Source organism: Colossoma macropomum, unplaced genomic scaffold (assembly GCF_904425465.1).
Source record: "Colossoma macropomum unplaced genomic scaffold, Colossoma_macropomum, whole genome shotgun sequence".
Classification (NCBI taxonomy): Eukaryota; Metazoa; Chordata; class Actinopteri; order Characiformes; family Serrasalmidae; genus Colossoma; species Colossoma macropomum.
This window is the reverse complement of record NW_023494803.1, coordinates 10,364,191-10,387,333: the sequence shown is the minus strand read 5'-3', so window position 1 is coordinate 10,387,333 and position 23,143 is coordinate 10,364,191. Positions and strand designations below refer to the sequence as shown.

The following is a 23,143-nucleotide window of genomic DNA, read 5'->3' as shown; positions in this document are numbered from 1 at the left end:
TTAGCTATATACAATCAGAAAAACGTGTCAGGGGGAGACTTTCACCTCCAGGTTGTGACTCTATTGCTAACACGCTAATGTAATTCAGCCAGTAGTTCCATATTACATTAATTCTGGCCATGAAATGCAGATTGTTGTCTTACACACACATACACACGCAGCAGCAGGCCCCTTAAAAGGTTTACTTTAGATTGAACTAACTGATCTCTTTTCGAGCTCTTGAGCTTTTCTTTTCCGCGCTCTGAGGCAGGGCCTCCCTCCCTTACTCAGCCGAGCCGATCAAAGCCAGCCTGTAGAAAAATCCCACTGAAAGCTCCCTGAATAGATCAGGATCTGTAGAGAATTCAGAGAAGTCAGACTGAGCCTGTTCACTCAAAGAGTCATGAAAAAGATTCACTGAGCTGATCTGTGTGGATGTTTGTGAAGAACCACACAAAGGATTCACTGAGTCAGTTTGAGTCTGTATTTATAGTGTCACACAAAAGATTCACTAAGTCACTCCAAGTCTGCTCGTAGAGATTCATACAAAAGATTCGGTAAATCAACCTGAGGTTTTTTTTATGAAGAATTACAAAAGATTTAAGAGGTCATATTGTGCTTGTGGGGAGGTGTTTCTGAGCCAGGCTGAATTTGTTTGTGAGGGATCTCACAAAAGTCTGAGTATGCCTGTAAAGAATCACATAAAAGATTTGGTGAGTCAGTGTGAGTGTGTTTATGAGGAATCACACAAAAGATTCACAGACTCTGTTTATAAAGAATTACTAAAGATTCATTGAGTCAAACTGAGTCTGTTCATAAATAATTACTAAAGACTCACTGAGTCTGTTTATAAAGAATTACTAAGATTCACTGAGTCAGACTGAGTCTGTTTGTAAAGAATAAGTAAAGATTCACCGGTTCAAACTAAATCTGTTCATAAATAATTACTAAAGATACAATAAGTCAAACCGAGTCAGTTTATAAAGAATTATGAAAGATTCACTGAGTCAGACTGAGTCTGTTTTTTAAAAATTACTAAAGATTCACTGATTCAAAAGGAATCTGTTCATAAATAATTACTAAAGATACAATACGTCAAACCGAGTCTGTTTATAAAGAATTACTAAGATTCACTGAGTCATACTGAGTCTGTAATGAATTACTGAAGATTCACTGATTCAAACGGGGAGTCTATTTGTAAAGAATTACTAAAGATTCAGTAAAGAGTCAGTCTGAGCTCACCTGTAGCAAATCATAGCCTTTGGCCTACAAAATGAGAAGACATCCTGATCTTGGTTAACCTTTTTTAGGAGGGTTAATGATGTTGCTTACATGTGCTATTGAAATTATCGTAAACAGGAGTTCCAGCTTGATGATTGCATATGAACGTCTCTTAAAGTCTTATTTACAAATATCTGTGAAATTCGTTAAAAAAACCTTTAATCATGGCTGAGAAAAGTGCGGTTTCAGTTGTTGGTAGGTAACATTAGTTCTTCATTTTTCTAGTTGCGGCTTGTTTTTAGCAGGCACTGATTAAGCTAAAGCCGTTTGTTTACACCTGTAAACCTTGGATGCAGTACAGTTTTATATTAGGAAGATACCAAAGTAGAGCTAACGTTAGCAATAGATTTATCCAGATTAGCTAGCAAATCCTGTCTGTTTGTGACTACAAAGAAGAGCTAACGTTAGCAGTACGTTTACCAAGATAAGCTGGCAAATCCTGCATTTTTCTGACTGCAAAGCAGAGCTAACGTTAACAGTATATTTACCAAGATTTGCTAGCAAATTTTGTCTGTTTGTGACTGCAAAACTGAGCTAACGTTAGCAAGGCTTTCCTGCTTGTTTCTGACTGCAGAGCACTTGAACATAAAGAATTATGACTTTACAAGTTTATTACAGTTGTTTCGGCGTTACGCAAACGACCTGCCACCATTTTGGTAGGCAGCTTCAGATTCACTTGAGAGCGCAGTGGTGGTTTGAAATAAAGCCATAACTGGTCCAGCTAAAGCATAGAAACACATTTTATTTTGGAATAATTCGTTTAAAATTATTTTTTAGGTTCAGGTTAACCCGTTATGTAGGGAGGCTGATGTCTGGGTTAACTTTCTGTGTGAGGTCTTGGTGATGGTGGCCCTGCCTCTGTCTGATTCACCTCGGAATAATTTAATAACCCAAGTTTATTCTCTCACTCTGAATGTCTGAGTAGGGGAATAGAACTCTCTCTCTCTCTCTCTCTCTCTCTCTCTGTCTCTCTCTCTCTCTCTCTCTCTCTCTCTAGGGTAATAGAGTTCTCTCTCTCTCTCTCTCTCTCTCTCTCTCTCCCCGAATGTCTGAGTAGGGCAGTGGGGTTGCTTTTGCTCTTAGGCTGTAAACTGGATGGAAATGTGGATATTGATGATGATAAGAGGTTGAGTCTCCTTAGGGAAGTGTACACATCAGCATTACTAATGAGCCCAGCAGCGTGATTGAATGTGCAGCTATTTGAAGGGGAATTCCACTGATATTTCAGAATTTGTGCAGAATTAAATGGATAAGATGTTACCAGAGTCTTTCTGAGTAGTTTGGTGTGAAATGCTCTGTTCTAGAGAAACTTACCAAGTCAGAATTGTTCACAGTGGTGGTGATAGGAACCAGACCTCCACCTCTTAAAGCTCCCTCACAGAAAGTTACTACATTAAATGGTTATGAATACACTGCCTGATGTCTGAGACACTGTTTTATGATAGGCTTCAGAAGATTTTGGCTTAAACACATGTTTAAAATGCATTCATAGTGGAGGGATACATGCAGGGTGCTGTGAGGCAAAATAGTCCCAGAAGAAAACGTTTCATTTTTACATTTTTCACTATTTTACCATCATCAACATTACATATATAAGCTCAGAAGACATTTGCAGGTGACCACTGGTGGTTTTGGATAGTAAATGAAATATATATATATATATATATATGTGTGTTGTAGTCATGGCGACCCCTGGTTCACCACCACTGTAAAGAAATCTGAGCCATTTCACACCAAACCACTCTGAAACACTATGTTTACATCTCAAACACTGAGTTATGCAGACATTTTAAGGATGGAAATTGCAGGAAATCTAGGGCTGTAATTGAAATCTAGGGCTAAGGTTGGAAACTTTCCTACTGCTTTTGTCCTAGTTGAGGGCAGGACAAGAGCAGAATGAATGGAGTGAACAAGCAGCAATTAGGAAAACAGGACAGCTGTTCTGTTTCAATGCCACCAGATTCTATGTTGACTATTAAACTAAACTTGCACAGTGTTCACTTCAAAGCAAGCCCCTAATACCCCTCATAGAGGTGGGCGGTGTAGCTTAAATATCATATCATAGTACTTAAAGGGGACCTATTATGCTATGTAGGTATTGTGATTTAAACTGAGTCTGATCTACAGTTTCTTATTAGGCTGAATGAATAACTGACTCTAAATGTAGGTATTGTGATATAAACTGAGTCTGTTCTACAGTTTCTCATTAGTTTAAATGAATAACTGACTCTAAATGTATGTATTGTGATATAAACTGAGTCTGTTCTACAGTTTCTCATTAGGTTGAATGAATAACTGACTCTAAATGTATGTATTGTGATATAAACTGAGTCGTGTTCAGTCATGCACCACAGTGATTGGTTGATGTACTCTTGTTGCTAGGCGCTGGGAGGGCGGAGACCCAGGAGTGTCCAATCAGAAGACGCCAACCACCATTCTGTTGACTCCGGAGAAGAAGTTCCACAGTTTCGGTTACGCAGCAAGAGACTTTTACCACGACCTGGACCCCACTGAGTCCAAACAGTGGCTCTACCTGGAGAAGTTTAAAATGAAGCTTCACACGACTGCAGTAAGAACTGCTTAAATCTCTAATTTCACAACTAATTATGATTCTTTAGAAAAACAATGTAGTTTATCATGCAATATCAAATCTGATTATAATTCAATTTGATTATTTGTAATTCAGAATTATTAAAAAACTCAAGAACTGATGACAGAACTGATATAGACTATAAAAGAAAAATAGACAAAAAAATCTTTTTTAGGATTTCTTGATTGAAAATATCCCACACATTTAACTGGCCAAAAACTGAGCGCAGACATTATTGACATGTATTACAGTTATTGTGATCATAATAGATTGTAACATTCCAAAATTGATCACATACAGACTGAAGGTGCATCATTGCTTTTAAAGCCCTTTAACCCTGATGTTGTTTATTTGTTTACTTTTTGGTGTCTTCCTCCCCAGAATCTGTCCATCGACACAGACCTTCATGCAGCCAATGGGAAGAGAGTGAAGGCGTTGGATATATTTGCCTACGCTCTGGCCTTCTTCAAGGAACAGGCTCTCAAAGTACACCAAAGCACATTTCAGTCTTTAATCGCAGTGTTTCTTTACCGCTCAGTCGGTTTGAAGTTTGTTCATCCTTCGTCCTTGACCTGTCTGGTCTAGTAAAGGCTAATGCTGTAGCTACTCATATGCTGCCAGAATGTTTAGATCGCCACCTTCTGGACAAACAGTATTGAGATGCTGAGCTGCTGCAGCTGCTGCACTGTTGAGCTGCTGGGTTGCATTATTGCATGCAAACCCTAGTAGTTACTGAATAATTCATAACAATTACTAAATAATTCATAGTAGATACTGAATAATTCATAGTAGTTACTGAATAATTAATAGCAAATACTAAATAATTCATAGTAATTACTGAATAATTCATAATAGTTAATGGATAATAAGTAGTAGATACTGAATAATTCATAACAAATACGGAATAATTCATAGTAGATACAAAATAATTCATAGTAATTACTGAATAATTCATAGTAGATACTAAATACTTCATAGTAGTTATTGAATAATTCATAGTAGATACTAAATAATTCATGGTAGATACTGAACAATTCGTAATGGTTACTGAATAATTCATAGTACATACTGAATAATTCTAGCACATGCTTAGCAACTCATTACAGTTAATGGATAATTCATAGTAGATACTGAATAATTCATAGAAAATACTGAATAATCTGTAGTAAATACAGAATAATTTATATTAGATACTGAATAATTCATAGTGGGTACTGAATAGGTCAAAGTAGGTAATGAATAATTCATAAAAGATCTTGAATAATTTATAGTAGTTACTGAATAGGTCATAGTAGATGAATCAATAGTGAATCATTGTGACTCTTTTGGAATATAGGAATGAGTAAAATTATGTTCAGTTATTATTATGTTGTTGTCCTCCCTCTGACTCTGTGCTGTGATTGGCTGTAGGAGCTGAGTGACCAGGCAGGGGCGGAGTTTGATAATGCTGATGTCAGATGGGTCATCACTGTTCCTGCTATATGGAAGATGCCAGCTAAGCAGTTTATGAGGGAGGCAGCGTATAAGGTACACACTACACACACACGCACACATACACACACACACACACACACACACACACACACACACACACACACATACACACACACACACACGGTGAGATCTGCTGAAACTGCAAGACAGGTGTCCAGAATTTCTGACATGTCAGGCAATCAATTGGATCGTCCGGCTGCTCAATCGGGCATCTCTTGCCCCTCACACCACACAACCGATGATGCTGAAATTCAGCCCAATCATGAAGTCGGCTACAACCAAATCAAGCATAAGAGCAGGCTGAATGTGTTAATGACACAGTAAAAGAGAGAGAGAGAGAGAGAGAGAGAGAGAGGAACATGTTCTCACTGCCTGTCTTAAAAGGTCAAGGAGAGAAAGTGAGAGTGACCTCAACCCACCACCGAAATCCTCCACCAAACACCACTTTATTCTGCTTTATTATTTGTGTGTGTTTGCGTGGATGGATGGAGTGCACTGCCCCTGACACTGAGACAAGGAAGGAAGGAAGGCATAGGAGGAAGAGAGAGAGAGGGAAACAGACGGGAAAAGAGAGAGAGGGAGAAATTGAGAGGGGGAGGGAGAAAGAGAGAGAGAGAGAGAAAGCGGGGGGGGTGGGAGTTTGAGAGAGAGAGATCGAGATAAAAAGAGGGAAAGAGAGGTAGAAAGGGGAGTTTGAGAGAGAGAGATCAATGGAAAAAGAGAAAGGGAAAGAGAAGGTGGGGACGGAGGGAAAGAGATGGGGTGAGAGAGAGAGATGGGAGTAGAGAGAGAGAGATCAAGATAAAAAGAGGTAAACGGAGAGAGAGAGAGGGGAGTTAGAGAGAGACAAAGATCAATAAAAAAGAGAAAGGGAGAGAGAGCAGGAGAGAGAGAGAGATTGAGAGAAAAACAAAGGGGGGGAGAGCAGGGAAAGAGAGAGGAAGAGATAGTGGGGAAAGAGAGAAAGAAATGGAGAGAGAGCGAGGAGAGAAAAAGAAAGGGGGAGAGATAGAGCAGGAGAGAGAAAAGAGGAAAGGAGAAAGATAGAGCAGGGAGAGAGAGAAAAGGATAGAGAGAATGAGAGATGTCGAGAGAAAGGAAGGGAAAGAGAGTCGGGAGAGAGAGAAAGAAAGAAAGAGAGAGCGTGAGAGGAGGGAGGAGTGCGTGTATAGGAGGTGGTGAGAGAGGAACAGAGGATTCCTCCACAGATTACTGTAGTAAAGACGGAGCTGAGGCGTGAATATGTGTATGTGTGTGTGTGTTTGTGTGTGTGTGTGTGTGTGTGTGTGTGTGTGTGTGTGCACATCTGCAGTGACTCAGCGCTCTGGATGCTGAATCATTCCAGTGAAGATGTTTTTCTGGCTGCTGCTGTTCTCAGCAGGGCTGCACTGATGTTTTTTGTGTAAATGTCTGCCAATACCGATACATAAACATGTAGAAAATGTAGAAATTAGGGTAAAACTAAATAAGCAAACTTCAGACACTGAGCATGTCTTCGCTGATCAACTGCATTTGGGGTAAACAGGGGGGCAGATTACTTTCCTTCAACTGTTTTCCTGCGTGTTTCCTGTTCTCAGGCTGGGTTAGCAACCCGGGATACCCCTGATCAGCTGATCATCGCTCTGGAGCCCGAGGCTGCCTCCATCTACTGCCGCAAGCTCCGCCTCCACCAGATGATTGACCTGGGAGCCAAGACGTCCATAAACGGCTACGGTCCACCAGAGAACGTGGGGGCGGGCATGGCCCAGGGTAGGCACCATTCGCTGTCACAAACACTCACGCATGTTTGGGCTTGAGGATAAAACAAACCACCAGTCTCATCTCACAAGACTTTGTATGACGATTTTGTTGGAGTTCCTTATAGCTAAAAACGTTTTTCTGAACCTGACCCGACTATTCAATCATCATTTCTCAAATATTGTTGGGTTTGGATTGGCTCGTTAGTTATTACATAATCACCCGATCGTAACTTTTTGAACTGACCGCAATAATTTTCCACAGTATTTGGCTTTCACAGTCATTTGTTTACACTGTAACAACTAGAATGTAAGTGCATTTTCAAGCAAACAGTAACACCTTACAGAATTGAGTTATGTTTATTCATTTGATGTTTGTAAATAAAACATTTAGAGGCCGGCAGGGAGTCACGGTTGTTTATTTGATGTTTGTTAACTCCTTTAGAGGGCGGCAGGGACTAACGTTTGTTTATTTGATGTTTGTTAACTCCTTTAGAGGGTGGCAGGGACTAACGTTTGTTTATTTGATGTTTGTTAATGCCTTTAGAGGGCAGCAGTGAGTAAGTTTTGTTTATTGGATGTTTGTTAACGCCTTTAGAGGGCAGCAGTGAGTAAGGTTTGTTTATTTGATGTTTATTAACACCTTTAGAGGGCGGCAGGGAGTCACGTTTGTTTATATGTTATTTATTAACACCATTAGTGGGCAGCAGGGGGTCACGTTTGTTTATTTATGTTTATTAACACCTTTAGAGGGCAGCAGGGAGTAACGTTTGTTTATTTGATGTTTGTAACACCTTTAAAGGGCAGCAGTGAGTAACGTTTGTTTATTTGATGTTTGTAACACCTTTAAAGGGCAGTAGTGAGTAACGTTTGTTTATTTGATGTTTGTAACACCTTTAAAGGGCAGCAGGGAGTAACGTTTGTTTATTTGGTGCTGCGGCTTGGATCGGGGAAGAACCAAAAGTTTTCAGGCTGTATTTGGGTTCAAGCCTCTGGTTTCGGTTTAAATGAATCTGTAAGAACTGCACGTACTAGAAGGCTTTGGATCTCAGTAAGCAATAAATCCACTACTTTGCCGTACTTAGGGTCAGATTAGCTGCTGCTGAGGTGTTTGACCTCAGTGCTCTGATGACATCAGCAGCTTTATGGCTATTATAGAGATGCAGAAACGCTGCATCACCTGAGAGAGAGATGAGCTCATTGATCAGAGAGAGAAAGTGAGAGCTACACTCAGTTACTCCATTAGTTTTTGACCCTGTCATCTATAAAATTAAATATCATACAGTGTCAAAAACCACATAAGCAAGTCAGTTTGAGCTTATTTAAAGGGGAAAAGAGAAACTTACTGAGTCAGAATCGTTCAAGTGGTGGTGATAAGAACCAGCTGTCCACCTCTAAAACCTCCCTCACAGAAAATTCCTGATGTCTGAGACACTGTTTACAATCATTTTGAGACACATGCAGGAGCCAAAATAGTCCCCAAAAAACTAATTCTTTTCAACATTCATCAACATTCCATATAAAACTCAGAAGATATGTGTAGGTTCACTGGTGGTTTTGGATGGTAAATAAACTGGCTGTATTTGTGTTGTAGTCATGGTGACCCCTGGTTCCTACTATAAAGAAATCTGAGTCTCTACAAAATTTGGTGGAATTCCCCTCTAATAACTTGAGTGTGTGATGATTTAGGTACGCAGTAATTGTTGCCCATAAATTTTCATTACTTAAATTACATGGATAGATGGATGGATGCAGAGAAGGTTGAATAGATGAAAGAATGGATAGATGGATGGAAGGGTGGATGGATGGCCGGGAAGTTTGGATGGGAAGGATGGATGGATGGATGGAAGGATGGAGGGATGGATGGATGGCTGGGAAGGATGGATGGATGACAGTGATGGATGGAGGGGTGGATGGAAGTATGGATAGAGGGATGGATGGATTGATGGATGGAAGGGTGGATGGATGGGAAGGATGGATGGATGATAGTGGTGGATGGAGGGATGCATTGATAAATGGATGTATGGATGATGGACAGATGGATAGAGGGATAGAGGGACGGTGACAGGGAAGGTTGGATGGGAAGGATGGATGGATTGATGGATGGATGGAAGGATGGAAGGATGGAGGAATGGACAGATGGAATAAATTGAGGCAAGTATGTGATGATTTAGGTACGCAGTAATTTGGAGTACTTGTAGATGGTGATTCTGCTGTTCTGTGAAAACGTGTATTCTCTAAATTATCTGCAAATGCTGGGATGAAAACCATCTGAACTGCAGTCACACAGTTCTGCTTCACTGAACAATTCTATTTATATATATGAATATTTCTGAGGTGCAGGGCATGAGAGCCGCGCTGGATTAATTTAGCCATGAGGAAAGCCGTTAAACAACGAGAGTGATTGTGATTCTGTCCTGAAGAAGGAGGGGTCATGTGACCTGCTCTGTAAATAAAGTCTACAGTCTGACTCAGGATGTGAGAGGACCTCTCCGGCTTGGGTCAGTTGGGGAGGGCAGTGGAGAGGAAACACTCTTTCCGCCTCTTTCTCACTCTCTCTTTCCTTCTCTTTCTTTCCTTCACACAGGGGTGTAATTAAAGCTGTGTTCACATTACTAGTTAAGGAAGCACAGATCCTTTTTTGTCTGAATGTGATACAGATGGGAAGCACTTTCATATATGCTCATAGGTACAGATGTGTACAGTCGCTGGAGCGCTCTGCTAGACGGGTGGATGGATGGATGGATGGATGGATGAATGGATGGCAGGGAAGGTTGGATGGATGGATAGAGGGATGAATGGATGGATAGCAGGAAAGGTTGGAAGGGAAGGATGGACGGATGGATATATGGATGACAGGGAAGGTTGGATGGAAGCATGGATGGATGGATAGAGGGATGATGGATGGATGGATGGATGGATGGATAGAGGAATTATAGATGGATGGATGGATGACTGATGGAGGGATGAATGGATAGAGGGAGGGAGGGATGGATGGAGGGAGGGATAGATGGATGTCAGGGAACATTGGATGGTAAGGATGGATGGGAAAGATAGATGATTGATGACAGTGATGGATGGATGGATAGATGGATGGAGGGATGGATGGATAAATGGATGGATGAATGGATTGATGGATGGATGGATAGCAGGAAAAGTTGGAAGGATGGATGGATGGATGGATGACAGTGATGGATGGATGGATGCATTGATGGATTGAGGGATGGATGGATGGATGGATGCAGAAAAGATTGGCTGGCAGGGATAGATGGATGGAGGGATAGATGAATAGAGAGGGGATGGATAGGTGCACGGATGGATGGATGAATAGATGGATACAGGGATGGTTAAGTGAGTGTATTATAACGTGACTGACTCTGAAACATGAGAACTTTAACGTTGTCCAGGACGCATTTTGAGGATGTGATTGAGATGATAGAGGATGTGTGGCAATAATACCCCCCACCTCCACCCACCACCCCCCGCCCCCCGATCATAACGTAATAAATGGGCCCCTGCTTTCGCATTGTCTGTGTTTGTGGCTATTTCTCTTTCTCTTTTATTTCTCTTTTTCTTTCAGTCCTGTCTTTGTTCCTTTTGTTTCTTTTCCTCTTTCTCTCTGTCTCTGTAATGCTCTTACATCTCCCTGGCCACTTTATCAGAAACCCCTCTCAGGGTGCACAGTTAGAGACTGTAGCTCAACTGTTGATGCACAGTGCAAGTCACCCGCTAGACCTTCATCGGTGGTCATTTTCTGTGGGCTGATAAACTGTGCAGCATCAGATGGACTATAGCCTGTAAATGTACACTGATCTACAGGATCAGGCAGGTGTTTCTAATAAAGTGGCCAGTGAGCAGAAGTTCAAGGTAGGTGTCTCTAATAAAGTGGATGGTCAGTGTGTATATAAACATACATTTAGGCAGAGTCCTCATAGGCTAGTTTAGTTCACTGTGCCTCAGTGAGGCCGGTCATGTTGTTACTGGCGCCTTGATGTCCTGCTCTGCACTTTCTGTGTCAGAAGAAGTGCTGACCCCGGCCTGTGTGTGCCCGTACACGCTCGGAAATGGTTACAAATGACCAAGGGTTGCATTTTTAAGCAGTGGGGAGCCTTCAAGGCCTTCAGAGAGAGACATCTAAGAATTTCTGTCAAATAAAATACATTTTTATTTTGTACAATAATGTTGTATTTAAACTCTGCAAGTATTGTAGTAATACTGTCATTTCATGGTTAAGTTTTGATTGGAAACAAAAGGGTTAAAATCTAATGGAAACATTTCCAATCAGGATTGTTTTCTCTGTGGTATCTAGGTAGAAGCAAGCGGGCTCTCCCATTGGTTAGGAGTTCAGCAGCTGAACTGAAAGCCTTACATGTTAGATTAACTACCAACATAATTAGGAACCAACATAGAAATCACCCAATCACGTTCTAAAGTTCTAGATATGTCACTGACCGTGAATTTGAACCGTAGGGGAATGGAAAACAGCGGCAGCAGCTCTGTGCCAGGACTCTTTACTGAAAGAGTTACTGAGTGTTTACGTGCACTTCATGATCTGATAACTGCAGAAAATCAGATTTTGTCAGTAATCTGATCAATGCATTTACATGCACTTGGGTAATCAGATAATGGGGAAACTCCGGGTCTACATGAGTCAGACAGTAATCGGATTTCTGCTTTACAACCAGCCAATAAGCTCAGAGAAGAAGACATGACGTAAACAAAGAAAATGTCGCTTCAAACGTGGTTTGCTGCCATCTCTGCTTATTTCCGGTACCGCGGTCTGTTTTCGCACATGCAGACTGAGAAATCTGAAAGAAATCAGAGTAAGAGTTTACATGCACTGAGAAATCTGATTACTGGGCTAAAATCCAGCTCTCTTTATTGGATTTCTTAATCAGATTTCTAGATCTTGCCCCAATCTAAGAAATCGAGTGTGCTGTTTACATAACCATTTGAATAATCAGATAACTGCAGAAATCTGATTATGATTGGATTATTGAGTGCATGTAAACACACTCACAATAAAACGGATGCATGCAAGCTCAGATATATATTAATGTCTGTAAAAAGCTTTTAACAAAACACATGGAATGACTTTTACAAGTTTCAAATGTCTGTGTTTAATCTAGAACAGCCAAAAATGTTTGTGTACCAGCATTAGCTTAGTGCTAACGTACTATTAGAAATCCCATAGGGGTGCTAACTGAAACTAGCATTATATACAGGTGTAGGTGTTTTCTTCCCTTGTTTATGATCGAGTTTTGATACTTATGATGCAAACTGAAGGCCTAGCTCTAATAGTCACAGTTCGCCACTGATTTTAGGTGATGTCGTCATCATGTGGCGGTCAGAGTTCAACCAGAGTTCTCCTTTACGTTTCCATGTTGCCAGTTCCAGATTTATTGTGTCATTTTCCTGTGTTTTCAGACCATTTATGGAATAATAACCCTTAGAATGTGGACATCTGTGAAGTTTAAGGGTTAAAAATAGCATGGTGTTTTGTATTATGTGTGTAACTACGGAAAGGCAGCATCCTGGATTTGACAGGTGGGCTTTCTGCTTCCTCACTGAGTGAATAGGGGAACGTGAGACTTGCAATTCCAACCATGCAACAAGTTGTGGAGAAAGTGAAAAATGTGGACAAACAGTGGTGAATGAGAAACATCCATTCATACTGATAAACTGTTGATTATGTTTGGACCTCAGAAGCCAAAGACCGCATGTTCTTTCTATTAGTGATATTGCATTGTGATGCATAATGTGAATGTTTATTTGAAAACAGTGATTACAGTCACACAGCTGTTGTAAGATATTCGGCTTTCTAGCAGTAACGTTAGCTAGATCTCCTTATGCATTCAACAGCTAATGAAAAAATAACACCTTAAACCAGCCCACCTCAAAAATCTGCCCCAAAGTATTTGTGTTGTTTCGAAAGCACCTCCCACCTTCAAGATACATCATCAGAAGGGGGTTTATACAAGTCTTTAAACCAGAAAATCTCACTCTAGAGCGGCACTGATCCAGAAGATGAGTAAGTTTACAACAGATTAGCGATTGTTACATGTCCATCTAAATAAATGTTTGTTTTTATTATTATTATTATGATTGTGCATTGCAAAGCAAAACTATATTTTTCTTTGTTTTATATTCTTCTTCTTCTCTATTATTATTATTATTATTTCCGCCAGATTTTTGCTGGTAACTCGTTCCGCGGTTTTTGAGATATCAACACTGTTCCAACTCCAGATTGTACGGTCTGACTGTGTGATTCTTGCATACAGCTTTTTGATCAGATGCACGGTTTCCGTGTAGCAATGGAATTTTGCTGAATTTTTTCCCATAGAAAAACACACACACACCACACACTCCACACACACACCACATATAACACACCAAACACACACATACACTTCTAAGGTAGCAGGAGATTTTAGGTACCAGTGTATTTAAGGTGGCACTGGATTTAAGGTTGCAGATTTAAGGTAGCAGGAGATTTAAGGTGGTAGTGAATTTAAGGTGGAAGTGGATTTAAGGTAGCAAAGATTTAAGGGAGCAGGACATTTAGGGTGGCAGTGGACTTGGCAACCATAGCAACCACCAACTTAGCAACAACCTAGCAGGAAGTGGGAACCTTGTAAGCTGCCCAACCATTGTGCGTTTCCTTCAGAAAATGTACATATCTGGTTATTATTATTATTATTATTATTGTTATTATAAATAATAATAAGGCATTTTTAAATTATTTTAGTAAATCTTTTAAATTATTATAATATTAGTATTAATTTTATTGAGCATAAATGTAAAATTGTATACCTTATTTTTACCTCATAAAATTTTACCTCATAAAAAAAAGAGAAACAAATTCATCTGATTCACATTTCCAGGCTTTAACGTCCAGTAGTGTTTCCTGCCCCTCATTTCTCTGCCATGCTGTTGCCTTGCCTGTGCTAATGTCACACACGCACACACACACACACACACAAATGGCTTCACCAGCTCTTTTCCAGCTTCTCATACACACTCCCCTCTCTCTCTGTCGATAACCAGCCAAGGATCATGTGCGCCGCAACCGGCAGAGCCGCACCTTTCTGGTGGAAAATGTCATAGGAGAGCTATGGTCCGAACTCAACGAAGGTAGAGTCCGCATCCCTCTCTCTTTCTCTCTTTCTCTCCTTCTTTGTCTTGAATTCTTTTGCTCTTTTGCTGTGTCACTGTTGTGCTCGTGCTCTGCCTAATGCTGCTCTCATACAAAATAAAACACAAACCCTCTCAGCCACGATGAATGATTAATTCATGCTCCTACAGTAGAGTACAGAGCAGAGACTCCTGCATCCCTCACTGCTCTTCAACTCCAGTAGCCTGAATACCTGAAAAAGATAAGCCATGAAATGGTGAATAGATGCTAGCTGTATCCTCATGCTGGGTGATGTATCATCTGTGCCAGTGTACCCTTATTACTTAAGTAACTGTAACAGGCCTGGGTGATAAGGCGATGTTATTGGCAGTGACTATCAAGTAACCTGATGATGATGCTTCAAATGTAACTTACAGCGAACTAAAGCAGACTAATTTAATTTGGAAAAGAATGATTGACAGATAAATAAATAAATGTTAAATTACATGTACATAAGTTTTATTTCCTCTTACTGTCAAAACAGTGGATTAAGAAGCCATTACAATAGAGTTAATTTCTCACTAGCTCTGCTGTGCGTTTCCAAAAGTGCAACACAACGTGCGCAAAGCACTTTCTGTACAGCTTAAATGTCCCAGCGGTTTGAATGTTTGATTCAGGAATCTTCAGCTAATATCCTGAGTACCTCTGTTATAACAGCAGAACAAAACCTTGTTCTTTGATGATATTTAAAACGTATTAATTTACTCGAGCATATGTAGCAGTTTGAAGTTTGATGTTTCTCCAGAAGGGGGAGCTATTAGCACACAAGTAGTTTTTGTCTGCATCGTTTAAAGAGAAGAATGAACCCACACCAGCAGGAGCTTGTGGCAAGAGATTAGTATATATTTGTAAATATATACTAATCAGTTAATGTTAAAAGGCAGCTAAAGATCGTAACGTAGATCGTAAGCTGAAGAAAATATCATGCTAATTATTTTTAGATATGGCCCTAGACTGCAGTGTACGTCATTTGCCCAAATGCTTCAGATTGTTTTAAAAGAACAGGTCAAAGTTTCTACTTTCTGCTCGGTTAACATTTACATTTACTGTGTACGGTTCCCTTTGGTGTCATTTTAACAGTAGAAAAAAGATTGGAACCGTCCAATCAGAGCTGGCCTCTACTCTAGCATAGAGTACCAGCATTGAAGAAGCATGGGTGCATTAACTTTGCTAACTTAAACATCATCTTATTCCTCTATGTTACATATAATCTACTATATTTACATGGGTTGTGATTTAAGAGTGATTTGGACAGGTCTTAAAGTGTTTTAGAGTTATTTTAGAGCACTCTTAGGCCTGTCATCGTTGCTGCTAATACCTTGCTAATTGCTGCTTGGCCTTGTTTTTAAGTGCTGATGATTTCACACCAGACGTCTGTCCTTGTAGCATCGTCACGTTTAACTCCAGCTAGATAGAGCCAAGCTCAAATGACACGTACCACTACGTTAGCACTCTAGCTGCCACAGGATTGTGCTCCTGGAAACCATGGCACCTCCAATGAACCCTAAAACTGGGTCACCAGCCCGCCCGACGCCCCAAAAACACTCTATTGAGGCCACCCTGTCAGATTCATTCTCTTTCAACATCATCAGAGCACTACTTTCCACAGTATGGAGGACATAGGAAGTTACCAGAAGTAGGTGTTCTGTTCTAAGTGACCTTTGTTGACCTCTGATTAGGCCTGCATGATACTGCATGATAGCAGTGATTGTCAAACTCCGATGGTTTTTCACATCAATAATGCACGTTTGAGATATTTTTGATAAAATGATTATGCTGTTCTGTTTCTCATTCTGGCATTAGCAGCAAAGTCTTGACCTTTGAATAGTTGCTACTTTGGTACACTAGGTGGCGATGTGTGTCTTTTACTCTCTAGACGGGGAGGAAGAAGTCTAGCCCTTCACTCACAACAGCACAAACCAGCAATATATTTAGCTAAAACTGGATGGTAAAAAAACCTGTGAGTTTTAAGAAACATGCCTCCCAGCAAGAAGAGACCGGCGGAATAAAGGCCTCACATTCTCTGTGATTCTCTTTTTGTCATTTTTTTCTATTTTTCTGACCACTAGGAGAGTTTTAAGTGTTGCTGTTGAATGTAAAGATCTAGTAAAAGTGCAAAATTCTGTTTTCTTACTTATTCTATGTTCACTTATGTAATAAATAGCTCTGAATCCACATTTTGTTTCAGTTTAAAGGTCTATTCTGATTTAAAATTGAACACTATAAAATGCGCATTTAAATGACCAATAATTATCAATGTTGAATGATATGAGAAAATATATCCAGAAAAGATTTTTTAACCATATCGTGCAGCCCAGCCTTAGCTATTGCTTACTGTTTGCTGCTGGTCTGCAGGTGACCGTTACGTGGTGATGGATTGTGGCGGAGGGACGGTGGATCTGACGGTGCATCAGATCCGGATGCCCGAAGGTCATCTGAAGGAGCTCTACAAGGCTTCAGGTGAGACCAGGTGACCTTATCTAACCCCGGGAGCCAGTGAAGAACTGCGAAACAGTGCCACATCTATATCATCTATATCTATTCTATATCAGCAGCTTTTCTTTACGTTGTGTGAAAATTTGACGATAATTAGACCAATAGAAATGCTTCAAAATTACAAGAATGACTCATCTGCTGCTGCACAGTTTGTGTTGGTCATCGTCTAGTCCTTCATCAGTGGTCACAGGACGCTGCCCACAGGACGCTGTTGGCTGGATATTTTTGGTTGGTGGACTATTCTCAGTCCAGCAGTGACACTGAGGTGTGTCTGATCTACTCAGACCAGTACAACACACACTAACACACCACCACCACAGCAGTGTTACTGGAGTACTGGGAATGATCTACCACCCAAATAGTACCTGCTCTGTGAGGGTCCATGGGGGTCCTGACCACTAAAGAACAGGGTAAAAGGGGGCTAACAAAGTATGCAGAGAAACAGATGGACTACAGTCTGTAACTGTAGAACTACAAAGTGCACCTATATAGTAAGTGGAGCTGATAAAATGGACAAAGAGCGTAAAAACAAGGAGGTGGTCATAATGTTATGCCTGATTGGTGTATGTATATATGTATATACATAATATTTAAAAAATTGTACACTCATTTTTTGGTCAAAATAAACTCTTATGGCTAGTTTTGAATGTAAAATATTGTTTTTAGTGCTTGTATTCAACTACTGTTTAAATAGATTCTCCACTTATTTCTGTATTCAATGAGATTTTGAAAACCAAATTATTTTGTGCCAAAATAATCACATCGATTTTTGGTAAATTTGAGATTTAATGATGTGTTTATTTTATCCATAAAGAAACAGAATTAAATCTATTCATTGTGAGACCCTAACATTAGCATGTTTTTGTGGATGTTATCCGATACGACTGTCTTTCCTCAGTCACTGCTGTAGAAGACACGTTGACCTCTATGACCTGTATGTGTAAGCTGACCAGCATCGATTCCTCTCTCCGTCTCTCTCTGCCTGCAGGAGGTCCGTATGGTTCTATTGGCGTCGATTATGAGTTTGAGAAGTTGCTCTGTAAGATCTTTGGTCAGGATTTCATTGACCAGTTTAAAGTCAAGCGTCCAGCGGCGTGGGTGGACCTGATGATCGCATTTGAGTCCCGTAAGAGGGCGGCGGCTCCGGACAGGACGAACCCCCTCAACATCAACCTGCCCTTCTCCTTCATCGACTACTACAAGAAGTTCCGCGGCCACAGCGTGGAGCACGCGCTGCGCAAGAGCAAGTGAGTGGGGCGGGGGGTGGGTGAGTCCAGGAACACCATCCATAATGGTTAAGAAGGAGAGGAGGTGGTAGGCCTGGAGGCTAAAAGTAAAACAAAAAAATTCTGTTCTGCAATCCAGTATTAGCAAAATACTATTCAGACTTAAAATGCATCCGTAGGAAAGCCCTTCTGATATATAATTCTGATGTATAATTAACAAGATTAAATAATAGTTATTCATAATTATCAATACCAAATTGCAAAGAAACGTATAGAGATTTTTGACCATATCACCCAGCCTTAGATGGTGTTTGTGTATGATTGTTTTTTGAATGAAAGGAGGGATGGAAGGATGGGTGAATGGGAGGGAGGGAAAGATGAACGGGATGGATAGGTCAATGGCTGGATTGATCGAGGGATGGATGTATGGATGAATGAGTGAATGGAGGAAAAGATGGATAGGAGGATGGATGGGTGGGCAGGTGGGTGGGATGGAAGGATGGCTTGATGGGGAGGGTGGATGGGTGTGTAGATGGGAGAGATGGATGGAAGCATGGATGGACTGATGAATGGGTGGAGGAATTTGTGGAGGGATGGATAGGAGAGATGGATGGAGGAATGGGTGGATGGTGGGTAGGTTGGTGTGATTGATGGATAGAGAAGATGGATGGGAGAGATGGATGGATGGGGAAGATGGTTAGATGGAAGGGATGAATACATGGAAGGATGGAGGGATGGGTGCATAGATGGACTGATGGATGGGTGGAAGAATATGCGGAGGGATGGACGGAGAGGTTGATGGATGAAGGAATAGGTGGTTGGAGTGAGGGGTGGGTGGATGGTGGGAAGGGGGATGTGATGAATGGATAGAGAAGATGGATGGGGAAGATGGTCAGATGGATGAATGCATGGAAAGATGGAGGAATAGGTGGAGGGATGGACAGAGATGGATGGAGGAAACGATAGATGGATGGATGGACACATGGATTGACTGATGGATGGCTGAAGGAATATGTGCAGGGATGGAGGAATAGGTGGATGGAGAGAGGGGTGGGAGGATGATGATTAGGTCGATGTGATGGATGGATAGAGAAGATGAATTGGAGGGATAGATGGGGATGATGGTTAGATAGATGAATGCATGGAAAGATGAAGGAATAGCTGGAGGGATGGACGGACAGAAGGATGGAGGGAATGATGAATGGACCCACAGCAGGTAGGTGGATGTGATGGATGGATGGGGAAGGTGGATGGATGGATTGAGGAATAGGTGGAGGGATGGAAGGAGAGATACGTGGATGTATAGAGGGGTCGGTTTTTAGTGTGATTGGTGATGAATGAATGGAGGCATTTAAAGGAACAGATTGAGAAATGTGTGGTTTGGTTTAGAGAGATCACATCTTCCTCAGTGACAGTCATCCACATCAGTCATCAGTACTCCAGAAGGAAAACAGTGACTTGGTCCTAATATATAGTTTTGCGTTACACTTCGAGAGAAGGCGTGTTTCCTGATCACTGACCCTCAGCTGCTCAGTCAGACTGTCCACTTTAATGGCATTCGTCCATTACGGGCGTTAAACGTTGAGTATGTGAATGTTAAATGTGGCGTCTCTTGCTGACTCGTCGTCTCTGAGGTAATCGAATCTGCGGGTTTAAATGCCTCTGATCCTGTTAACCTCTACATTGACAGCTGCCGTCGGTTTCCTGAGTGCCACAGCATTAAAACAGTCAGCTGTGTCATTGCCTGATGTGTCTGAAGCTGCGTTGGTCAGCTGTGTCCTGTATTGTCCTGTAGAGCTGCTGTATTGTCTAGTTTTGTACTGCGTCTAATCAAGCCGAAACAGTTTGTTTAGTGCAGTTGATGTTGGGCTAACATCTTTGTACAGAAGACTGACAGGCTGACATGTGTTGACTGCTGTGTGTACTGTGTACAGTATTTGCCTTGAAAGAGCAGCAAATGATTCCTTTTTTTTAATTTTTATGGAATATTTATTGTGGAAACTGTTGTGCGGTGCCACCAGCTGTGTAGGAGCTTTCGCAGGACAGATGCAGGCTTTTCCATTCACTATTGTCCAAAATAAAAAAAATGAAATACTAATAGCTTCTTACATCATAACTGCAAGCACATTTTTGTGCAGTGAACAGTGTCATTGGTGTGAAGCGCTGCTCTTATGAGGCACCATAAGCTGCCAAAGGCGCCCTCTTGTGGAGAATTTGTAGCCTGCGGAATGTGAGTTGCATGAGGTGATTCAGTCTAAAAACAGTCAGGCTACAAACACAAATACATATGTATATTTTTATTTTCAATATAGGCCAAAACACACCTATATATATGTATATGTATAAACTTTAATCCTTAAAAAAGCTTCTTATGATGATGTAGGTTAGTTGTGACTGTAGCTATTACTGCCTTTGTTTCACCGTACAGTGGGTAGTTGTGGGTGATATGGCCAAAACTTTGTATCTTGGTATAATTAAAATTTCGGTTTCAGGCTATGTCGCAGTATATTTAAAAAGATAAGTAAAACAATTTGAGATGACAGCAGTAGGAAGCTTTTATTATTAAGCTTTTATTTTCTGGCAGAATTTGGACTTCTAATCTGTGTGAAATATCGAATTATGGAGGTCTTCGTGTGTGTTACGCTTTTTTTACTTTGTTTAGGTTTGCTTTTTGTGTGATAGTATGTGTAAGTGATTCTCTCTCTCTCTCTCTCTCTCTCTCTCTCTCTAGTGTGGACTTTGTAAAGTGGTCATCTCAGGGCATGTTGAGAATGAACCCAGACGCGATGAACGCCCTGTTTAAGCCCACCATCGACCACATTATTCAGCACCTCAGTAAGTGTCCGTCGAGCTCATCCCTCTGAAACATTCACAGAAAACCACAAATGCGTCCTGGCTTCATTTTTACCAACACTGTGTTCTTTCCAAAGTGTTGGATTGGTCAGAACCAGGTTCATTACTGGACTCATTTACTTTTTGCCAACCACTCATTCTTTCTCCCTCTTTCCGCCCCCTCAGAGGAGCTGTTTGAGAGGCCTGAGGTGACAGACATTAAGTTCCTGTTCCTGGTGGGCGGCTTTGCGGAGTCCCCTCTGCTCCAGAAGGCGGTACAGGAGATGCTTCAGGGCCGGAGCCGCATCATCATCCCTCATGACGTGGGCCTGACCATCCTCAAAGGGGCAGTGCTGTTTGGCCTCGACCCTGGCGTCATCAAGGTACGCCGCTCGCCGCTCACCTATGGCGTGGGCGTCCTGAACCGCTTTGTGGAGGGAAAGCACCCTCCCGAGAAGATGCTGGTGAAGGATGGGACGCGCTGGTGCACCGATGTCTTCGACACTTTTATCGCAGTTGACCAGTCGGTGGCGCTGGGTGAGACGGTGAAGCGCAGCTACACTCCGGCGAGGCCGAGCCAGCAGGTCATCGTCATTCACGTCTACTGCTCGGAGAAGGAGTCGGTGGGCTTCATCTCGGACCCCGGCGTGCGGAAGTGCGGGACGCTGCGGCTGGACGTGAGCGGAACGGAGAGTCCGGCGGCGCGCAGGGAGATCCAGACGCTCATGCAGTTCGGAGACACCGAGATACGCGCCATGGCCATCGACGTGGCAACCTCGCGTAGCGTCAAAGCTAGTATCGACTTCCTCAGCCAGTGAGGATAGAGGGAGAGGGAAGAAGTAAGGGAGAAGGAGGAAGGCTGTAGATAATGCTTTGCTGTGGTCACCAGCCCTACTAATGGAGATCTAATTTCATCAGTGTTCAGTTCCAGCCTAGTAGGAACACCAATGATGCAGCTCTGATAAGCTGCGGGTGCGTAAGGCTGGGGTGGGAACATACAGTACCAGTCTAGAGTTTCGACACATTTGATTGAATGTTGAGCAGCACCAACGAAATGGCAGGAAAATGTAACAAAAATACAATCTGGTGCTTTATCATGTTTTCGCTTGAAAGTTTATAAGCATAACCATTTAACCAGCTTAACTCTGAAAAATGCATTCGGATTGTGTTAAACACAAAAAAATCATATCATATGTTTGTTAGCTAACTTGCTAATAATGCTAACTTAACTTTTGTTCATCTAGTTAAAGAGAATCACTAGATGGCTAGCATAGCTACCTACCCAGCTTGCTAGCAAGCTCTTGGTAACTTAACATTCGTGCTGCTCTAGCTTAGGCTAGGCTAGTGCTAGCTTAGCTTAGGGCTGTTCAGAAACAAAATGAATGGTTGATTATTAGTGCTAATCACACTTAGTTTAGGCTACTACTAGCCTAGCTTCTAGTTGTTTGGGCAGACTTATTGTCACTGTGGTTGATCATTAGTGCTAGTTAAGCTAATGCTATGCTAGCTAGCTAAGCTTAAAGTAATTTGAACAGAATCTTTCCATGGTTGATCATTGGTTAACCTTATGCAAGCCTAGCTTACAGTTGTACAGGCCAACTCTTTCTTCAAGGGTTTTTTAGTAAAGGGAATGGTTACATTTAGAACCATGAGTTCTATTTAGAACTATTTCATGCTTTGTTATGATGTCAACCCTCTCTGGTGCTATATAGAACCATTTTTAGAAAGGTTCTATATAGAACCGTATACAACACATTCTGCATCTATCTGAAGAAACATTTCCCCATGCAAAGAACCACTAAAACATGCAAATGCATGGTTCTAAATAGAAGTATTCCCCTTACTAAATAACCCTTGAAGAACCATCTTTTTTAAGAGTGTATGGTGGATCATTAATGCTAGTTAAGCTTATGCTAGGCTAGAGCTAGCCTAGCTCACTGTTGTTCGGACAGACTGTTTCTATGGTTGATCTAAAAGTTGTAAAAGTAAAGAGGAACTTTGGACTGGGACTGAAGACGAGGAAAGTGGTTCTCCAGGACGAGGGCTGGTTGCCATTGGGTAGAATTGTTCACAGTAAATTCCCCAGGACTGAACTAACGTTCAAACAAGCGTAGCTTTACTGAAACTGTCCACTGTTAGTTTTCATTCTGGCGATTTTGCTGTGATTTAGCACACAGTGACCCCACCCACCTTCAACATCACACCAGTCTAAGTTTCCATTCAGTGCGTTTGTTAATTTCTATAAAAATTACAAGCTTACTTAGACCTGCAAGACCAGTCTAGTTTAGCTTTAGGCTCTTGTGTAGTCATGTACATGCTGTCCAGTAGTAGGCGG

The 23,143-nt window shown here is 41.4% G+C and overlaps 1 protein-coding gene across 3 annotated transcripts in view; it reads left to right on the top strand.

Moving 5' to 3' along the window:
- The window catches only part of hspa12a (heat shock protein 12A), a 57,316-nt gene extending 34,816 nt beyond the window's left edge, over positions 1 to 22,500 (top strand). The window contains exons 4-12 of one of the 3 annotated variants that reach the window (XM_036593789.1): positions 3,643 to 3,829; positions 4,232 to 4,336; positions 5,261 to 5,377; positions 6,922 to 7,093; positions 14,128 to 14,214; positions 16,610 to 16,714; positions 17,739 to 17,997; positions 20,708 to 20,811; positions 20,995 to 22,500. In XM_036593789.1, coding sequence (XP_036449682.1) covers positions 3,643 to 3,829; positions 4,232 to 4,336; positions 5,261 to 5,377; positions 6,922 to 7,093; positions 14,128 to 14,214; positions 16,610 to 16,714; positions 17,739 to 17,997; positions 20,708 to 20,811; positions 20,995 to 21,626 — 1,768 coding nt within the window. In that variant the 3' untranslated portion in view covers positions 21,627 to 22,500. The remainder of the gene's footprint in view (positions 1 to 3,642; positions 3,830 to 4,231; positions 4,337 to 5,260; positions 5,378 to 6,921; positions 7,094 to 14,127; positions 14,215 to 16,609; positions 16,715 to 17,738; positions 17,998 to 20,707; positions 20,812 to 20,994) is intronic. The other 2 variants (XM_036593790.1, XM_036593791.1) reach the window with 2 other exon arrangements.
- Positions 22,501 to 23,143: the final 643 nt, after the last annotated feature.